The sequence below is a fragment of the Tasmannia lanceolata genome, unplaced genomic scaffold, assembly GCF_043159265.1.
Source record: "Tasmannia lanceolata isolate RefF3 unplaced genomic scaffold, GAP_Taslan_0.1 ptg000006l, whole genome shotgun sequence".
Classification (NCBI taxonomy): domain Eukaryota; kingdom Viridiplantae; phylum Streptophyta; class Magnoliopsida; order Canellales; family Winteraceae; genus Tasmannia; species Tasmannia lanceolata.
In genome coordinates this window covers 10145823-10154265 of record NW_027518683.1, presented here as the reverse complement: position 1 = coordinate 10154265, position 8443 = coordinate 10145823, and the positions used below count along the sequence as shown (strand labels likewise).

Genomic DNA, 8443 nt, shown 5'->3' with positions numbered 1-8443 from the left:
CCCAACCCCAATCCCAAAATCCATGTCAGCACTGGGGATGAACAAATGGCCTGTATAATTTTACAGCTGGACCGTACTATCGTATAGAGAAGAAAGAATCGACGGCTATCCTAGCATCTTAGAAAAAGAACTCATCCCAACCGTAAATCACGCCTTATTAGCTGGATCCCCGCAACTCTTAGCTGGGTTTCGACATTAATGATAGGTCAAGAAGTTATTTCTGTAAATTTCAAAAGTTCCAAATTCAAACATGATTAAAGTTAACGCCGATATCGCATAAATTAACCAAAACAAGCTTTCTCACATAGCTGTCCATTCGCGTATCGGGCGCATGGAAATTACTAAAATGCCCTTTTTCTTGGTAGTTTCGCTTTGCCTGTGGAAGACAATTGCAGAGAATCTCAATCTAAATCCAAAGGAAATTACGAAGCTCGAATCTCTCTTTACAGAAACCCAAAACGAGAGGAAGAGCGTCTTTTACGCTTCTCGATGACAAAAGAATTAGTGTCATTCAAAGTAAAAGAAAGAAAAAAAAAGGGACTAATTTACAGTTTTACCACGTTGATAACCATAGTAAGAAAGGTACCATCTAACGAATTTCTTCAAACCCGTCTGTAGATCCGTTGTAGGTTTATAACCCAATTCCTTTCTTGCCAAACTAATATTAGCATGTGTAAAAGGCACGTCTCCATTCCCAGGCATATCAATAAAATTCTTCTTAGCCTTCATTCTCAGATTCCTCTCAAGAATACCCACAAGTGTCGGTACCGTTACAGGCGATGTGTTACCCAGATTAAAAATCCGATACGGTGCCGGCCCACGCTTTTTCCCACCCGTACCGGTACTTTTCCCAGCTGTATCCAAAGAACCCAAACACCCCTTTACAATATCATCAATGTAAGTGAAATCCCTAGCCAAATCAACCCGATCCTTTCCCCGATACACCGTTATCGGTTTCCGTTGCAAAATGTTTCGGGTAAAAGAAAAGTAGGCCATATCGGGCCGACCCCATGGACCATAGACGGTAAAAAATCTCAAACCCGTGATAGAAAGCCCGTAAATATGATTATAAGTATGGGTTATTTCCTCTCCGGCTTTTTTCGTGGCCGCGTACAAACTCGCGGGCTGGTCCGTACGATCGGCTTCGGAGAAAGGCACTTTCTCGTTGAGTCCGTACACGGAGCTAGAAGAAGCCCACACGATCGACGGTTGAGGATTCGCCGATTTGCATACTTCTAAGAGCGTAACGAGACCCGCAATATTACTGTGCACATACGAAGATGGGTTCTCCATTGCGTATCGGACCCCAGCCTGGGCCGCGAGATGCATGACGTGGCTGAATGCCACGATATCGAAGAGCTTCGTTAATAGCCGTTCATCGTTCACGTCACCATCCACGATGAACACATCGTGACCGTTGAGAAGAGCTTTCCTTGCTTTTTTAAGAGATGGGTCGTAGTAACTGTTGAAATTGTCTAGACCCACTACCCCATCGCCTCTCTTCTTTAGAGCGAGCGACACGTGGCTGCCGACGAAACCTGCCGCTCCGGTCACCAGTACGGACATCCCACCTGATCGCTTTATTTGGGCGGCACTGGTTCTTACCTGTTTCTCCCATTGGATACCGCCCCAAGAGGCTGTAAAATATTTACTGCTTGTATCCATGAAGCTTTGAAAACTTAGGTAAGAAGCTGTAAGTGCTATGAGAAAAAGAGCCCATAAAAACATAGTGCTTGTTGAGGCAAAACATCGGTGGAATTGGCGATTGATTGTGTGGGCTCTCTCGATCTTAACCTTGCCTGGTGTTGAAGGGAAGAGCTCGTCTTCTAATGAAGGCATGTTGAAAAAATATAGAAGGAAGAAGAAGAGATGCAAAAACAGAACAGGGCTTTTGTTTTTCTGCACCTGTTTAGAGGCTTGTAGATGTGTGAGATTATTTATAAGGGTCGCTCAGAAACGACAAGTAGACGCGTGAACGCGTTAATGGACGGCGAAATTAGCTGTTTTTTTTAAAAAGAGGGAGAGAAATAGGGTTTTTTTTCTTTTGTTGTCCTTTATCATAACATGGGCTCCCACTCCATTTGTTGGTTGGGAAAAGGGAAAGGGAATTTATTTATGGACACCGGTTGAACCGGTAGCGTAGGACAAGGAGGGTGGGTTTGGTCACCGGTAGTTGTCCGTGAATGGCGGTTGGCCTTCGTTTGTTTCGGGATTGTGGGGCGGCGATTGACCGGTTTCTATTTGTTTTTCTTTTTTATGTGCCAGCTTGGCAGTTTTTTTACTAGGGTTTTGTCGCGTTGGCTTGGGTGACCATGATTTCTGTGGTGGGGCCCAATTAGGCATTGGATGATCTGAGCCCTTTGATCTAAAAGGCCTTGTTTAGGGTTCTGGTTCTGCCAAAAGAAGCTAAATCCGTAAGTTTTAGGGCTTAATCTGACCGGTGAGATTTACTTTCTATGTGGGCCCAGGATCATGTGGGTCGCCTCATGATAATATACCAGACCAAAAGTCCTGATTACACAAGCATGTTCCATGTGAGACCCGATGTGGACTCCTATTAAAGTTAACAAGTTAGACACGTTTTAACATGTGGCTGCTATTATCATTGATTTGATCAGCTGTCTGGTGGGGTCCACAAATCTCTCTACTTGAGGACCAACACATGAATGGTTTAGATCATTCATGAACGTGGGTCCCACTCTACTTTTTGTAGCGAGAAGACCGTCACCGTGTAAAAATTCATGTCATAGAGGACCCCTCGGACACTGCCTCATTGTAACATCAATACATAATGAGGCACTTTTGCTGTACATGGTAGGCCCCACCTTTTTTTTTAATTAATGGGCCCTGTGCTGGTTATCCAATGGCCAAAAAAAAATCATCCTTACCGTGTAATTCTAACATACAATCAAATGAAATTTTGGTCGTTGAATGTGGACAGTCAAAATCTACATGTAGACAAAACTGGGCCCACCATGTGTCAATAGGCATGCCTTATTGTATTGCAATGAGGTCACCTTATACTCTTCTACTAAGCCATTCCTGATATCATATACTAGACAATCAAATTATGACAAATACAAAACCAACTACGAGATGAGACACATGGAATTGGTGCAATCGGATGCCTAGGATTTTCTGATTACTATAATACTATGACTTAGAGATTATGGTTTATTTATGGTAACGCCCAAGGTACAAATAAAGTAGATCCCGTACAAGTGAAGAGGCCAAAAACATCTCTCTCGAGGGGAAATTTTAAAATCTGTTTTTCAATGGCTGCTTTGGAGTCCGTCTTGGAAATGAGGGGTTTGAGAGGCCTCCATTCGGAACTCCCTGGATAGCGTGAAATGATAATTGGTAATTCACGCCCTCCTTTGCTGACTTCCACCCATCTCCTTACTTGAAATATTTTTTGGAGGGGATTTGCAAAGCTCCGTCGTTGAAGGATTTTTAGCAGCTGGTCCGTCGCATGTCAGACCAGCCATCTCGTGAATGGAGACAAAAGTTGTTGTATTTATTAACGAGGTGGCTGGTCTTATGTGCGACAGACAAGCCATGAAAACCCTTTTGCGATGGACGCTAGTGGAGGAGAGTAAGATACTATAATTAGCCTTTTCTGTTGGCTATAGGGTTGTAACTCGGGTCGGGCGGGTCGGGTCTAGAACCCTACCCTACCCAAGAAACAACCTTGAGTCGGGTCGGGCTGGGTTTTTTTGGGGAAAACCCGTGAATCTTAAACCTGGCCCTACCCGAGATAATTTCTCGGGTCGGGTCGGGTTTTTCCGCATTGCCGCCTTGAACTTCATGCAATGCCCTCCTTTTTATTCCAAATTGTCCTAATTTACTCTAAACTCACTTTAAATATGATTTTAACATGTTAATTGAAACATGCTGATAAGTGATATGATTAGACAAAGTATGATTTAAACATTTTCTAACTCTCAATGAACTCGTTAGTGGCGAGACTTATCTGTAAGCTTTTAAACACTACTCACTAAATATTTATGCAAAACACAGGTTCTGAGGTTCGATAAAAAAAGAATGCAGTCATGGTCTCTGTTTGCCTATAGAGAATGACATAAAATTATTATTGTAGTGGTGATATACTGATACGTATCCTACAAACATGTACATGAATGGAAAGCATGAATAAAATGGACAATATCAAATATGAGTAAAGATGCCACTGTAAACAAATTAAAGAACTACAAAGATTATTTTATACAATAAATAGACCTTCTTATGACTTCGATGGCCATCCGAGCAATAGGCAATTGAGGCATAAATGCGAGAAATAGACCTTCTTTCGTTCGTGTCTTACACTCTTATTGTCTTGGTGAGATGAGAAATGAGAATTACTAAATTACCTATATCAATGTTATTATTTATAACTTATAATATTAAAAAAGGTATAAATGCGGGTTTTCGGGCGGGCCGGATTTTCCACCTTTAAAACCTGCCCAACCCAAGAATCACTCGGGCTTTGGAAAAGTAAACCCAGCCCAACCCGATAATCACTCGGGCTTTGGAAAAGTAAACCCGGCCCAACAACTTGCCCGGCCACTTTGAACCCAACCCATGCTTTTTTCGATCCGAGCTGATGCGGGCAGGGTAAAACTCAACCCAAGTTGCAACCCTAATTGGCTACAAATATTCGCACTACCATGTTTTGATAAAAAGACAGGTGGGTTCGTCTAGTTATCAAAATATGATAGTGGGAATATCAGTGGCCTTTCTTTTTCTCTATCTTGTTTTCTAAAATATGATTGGCATTGTATTATCGGTCTTTGCATGTATGTAACCGTCTTCTTGTTTATAAGACAGACACATAGGTCTTGTTCGGACCGATTGTGAGTGCCAAACCGGACTCAAATTTTATACAATAATCCGATCTTGTTCGTCTGAAAATCTGAGTCCAATAATCGGTTTGGCACTCCGTAATCATAAACTAATAGGGCCTTACGCAACTATTAGTATTAGAATGGTCAAGAGGAAGAGCAGGTGGTGTTATCCACTTATCTACCCATCGAAGTCTTTTTCTTTCTTTAGTAAGTAGGAGGTTTGCAGAATGTTGTGCATTTATTAAGGAATAAAAGAAAGGAAAAGTGTTCTAATATGATAATCTGATATTGAAGTCAAAGGGGCATAAACAAATTAAATATTTCAAATGATGAGTAGTTCCTCAGCATATGAATTTCAATCAAACCAATTAAAAACTTGCAACGATCAACACATAATAAGAAATTTGGATAGAAGTACGGAATTAGATCGCTTATGAAGCTGGGGGCATGGGTCAAAACCCGCTATCCTTGAGGTAAGATCAACCAGATACAATTAATTGATGGTACAACATCGATTACAATTGCCTCCGGGATACAACTCTTGGCTCTGAGAGTATGTACTCAATGAACCCAAAAGTCATATCAAACACGTCTATGAGCCTTTTATAACTTCAACGAAGAATATAAGAAAAAACCCTCCAAGAGGAAGAGAAGAGTAAAACCTGATCAAAAAATAATTCGGGGGATTAGAATATGTAGAGAGAAGAAGATAACTTGTTCTTTACAATCAACGTATTAACCATTAAAAGCATTAACAACTCTAAACTAAAAAACTGGTCAAGAGATTAAAGCGGAACAAACAATTAGAAGTGTAGGATTGCAAAGGGTCCAGAGCTTCTACTGGCAAATGTCTTCATGATCATTATTGTCACACCCCCAACCCAAGGCATATGACATGCGCCGTACGCTTTCAAGGCGGAACTTCGAACGTGCAAGGTAGAACTTCACCTTATGTGGGTAACCATATTGATCATATATCAATAGTCCAGATTGATCAATGATATTAAGTGTGAACTTACTAGATTTACCCATGACCAAAGTGATCATTAAGGAGTATAAGGTGTTTAGTGTACACTTAAGTTTAAATACATCATGACTGATAGCTAAAAAATTAGAGTTCTATTGCAGGTGGAACCCTAGTAATTGTTTTCTATAAAGATTAAGGGTTGGTCGTTACTGCCATCTATCTCACTTTAAGGAGATCTTCCCCATCGATGATTAGGTCATCCAAGAGGCAGCAGACGATCTATCGATCTCACCCTTCGAAGTAAGTTTTACAATCTTCTTTGTATATATTCTACTTTATTGACATCTTTAGATTAATAGATCTAAACACTCTTTAGTCTATATCACTTTCGGATTTACCTAGTGGATTCTACACTGTCCATCGGGCTAGGGATGGCGTAGGATTTTTGCAGCGCTTGTGGATGTTTTCGAAAAGGGAATTGCTAGCGTCCATCGCATAAGGCTTTTCGCGGCTGGTCTGTTGTCTCTATTCACGAGATGGTTGGTCTGATGTGATGTGCGACCAGCCGCGAAAAGCCTTTTGCGATGGAACTTAGCAAATCCCTTTCGAAAAAATAATTTATGTGGGGGATGAACATGTGTAACAAAAGTTCACCATTCAAAAGAAAAATGAGGAGTTTTCTTTTTCCTTTTAGCTAGACAGCCTAGACAAGATATGTCCGGAGGGGTCCGGAAGACCATTTTATTATCTAGTACCCCTAATAAAGTGACATGCCAAACTTAATTGCCTCATCTTTTTCTTGGGTTTGCAAGCGGCGGTGGAAAAGTGCAATGTATCATGCATGCATGTTGCGTGCGACTTAAGGAAGCCAATTTACGAGGCCTTACAATCTTGCCACATGCGATTGTGATCTAAGACCGTTAATTGGGCTGACCTCGTTATGGATGAATTTGTTCTGTTTTTTTCCTAGAATTGTTTGAATTTCTAGCCCCTGCGTTTCATTTTTTCAAGAAATTACTAGCAAAAGAGCTGGAAAGGGTGTAAAAGGGGATGGACCTGTTTGGACTGCAAGAAAACATTCCTGACTGATTTTTTTTTTATTTCTATGATTTAGGGTGAAATGATATAATTATGGTTAATTCGGAGGGATATTATCATAAATTGTTTGGTTCCAGCTATCTTTATTTGTGTATAAAAAGATGCAAACTTTAGAAGTATTTTTCCTTTCCAAACTTTTCCAAAAAAAAAAATCTAGCAATCCAATCGGGGCCTGAGCTAAAGCTCCAGCTTCGTTTGGATTGTCGGAAGAAGATCAAAGCGTAGGATCCTGTCGCCTAGAAGATCCGTTTGTTTTTGCCTAGCAGTATATATTACAATGTGGGATTCTAATTTTGAGCAATGATAGATACAAGGGAGCCCTTTTTTTTTTGAAAAGGAAAAAATGGGTAGATAGCTGAAAAAAGTGACAGGGGTGCAACACGAGGACTTCCCAGGAGGTCACCCATCCTAGTACTACTCTCGCCCATGCACGCTTAACTTCGGAGTTCTGATGGGATCCAGTGCATTTGTGCTGGTATGAACGCACCCAGATACAAGGGAGCCCTTGCGTTGCGTAAAGAGCCAAAAAAGGGCTCTGGATTGGATCCACATCATGTTCAGTTTCAATTTAAAATTGGTTAAAAAAGTAAAATCAGTTACATTTGATGATGTGGATCCAATCCAGAGCTCTTTTTTAGCTCTTTATGCAAAGGGCCCCTTGTATCTATCATTGCTCTCTAATTTTTAGTCATGACGTCTTTATTTCATATTTTGAACCACATGCTCGAATCGAGTAACATTGGAATACGGTTCCAAAAGGAGGGCGGCCTTGAGAAAATCAGATATGTGATAAAGGATCCCAAAGTCGGTTGAAGGCCTACTACCCACTTAATTCAGCAATTCCATTGCCTGATTCCTTGTTCACATTTTGCATACAGGGAATCAGATTAGGAATGAAATCAGATGCTGATTCATTTTGTTGATTCCAGCAATCCTTCATATAGGAGTTATTTGTGATGGCCCCTGAAACTATTGAATTAAATCCGTGTGACAATGAGCTGATTTCATTAGTCAATATAAAATTAAGTGATCTTAGGGTAAATGGACTGAAGTAATGAAAGACTTTCAACATATAAAAGTCCACTCAAGAGAGAACAAAATTATTTGTATTGCACAAATAAGTAAGGGATTTGCTGGGGCATTTTGTGGAAAGGCATTTCACGGCTGACTTTTGCATGGTTGTGCTTATATCATTTATGTTGCGGCCAAAATCGGTGGTCTGCTGAGGTTACCTTGTAGGAGCTGAGACCCGCCTGTGCACGTAGTCAAATGGTCAGAAGAACCAATTGGAGTTAGTGCGGCCCTTCGATGCTCAAGTTAGTGACTAGCAACAGGTAGAAAGTACGTACTATGAATATTCAGTTTTGGAAATTGAAACCTTTATTTTTGAGCCTTAGAAGGCTATTTTATAGTAAAGGGCTAAAGGAGAATTAGGGATGAGATTGCCCTGGAACTCATGGACAGCTGCGACCTTGCGATAGGACAAGAGTCCACTCTAGAACCTTCTAAATTGGGTAAGATTACATAGTCACCA

The 8443-nt window shown here is 40.8% G+C and overlaps 1 protein-coding gene and 1 non-coding gene across 2 annotated transcripts; both read right to left on the bottom strand.

Annotated features, from left to right (window-relative positions):
• Window positions 1-254: 254 nt before the first annotated feature.
• LOC143879629 (UDP-glucuronate 4-epimerase 1) lies at window positions 255-1994 on the bottom strand. The gene has a single exon (XM_077382110.1). The coding sequence runs from the start codon at window positions 1837-1839 to the stop codon at window positions 541-543; it is 1299 nt and encodes a 432-aa protein (XP_077238225.1). The 5' UTR covers window positions 1840-1994; the 3' UTR covers window positions 255-540.
• A 5285-nt stretch (window positions 1995-7279) lies between these two features.
• Window positions 7280-7398, bottom strand: LOC143880498 (5S ribosomal RNA). Its single transcript, XR_013251728.1, has one exon. It is a non-coding gene; the product is annotated as a 5S ribosomal RNA (ribosomal RNA).
• Window positions 7399-8443: the final 1045 nt, after the last annotated feature.

Bases quoted from the DNA above. Each gene is read 5' to 3' on its own strand.
- LOC143879629 (XM_077382110.1), bottom strand. From the start codon at position 1,839: ATGCCTTCATTAGAAGACGAGCTCTTCCCTTCAACACCAGGCAAGGTT.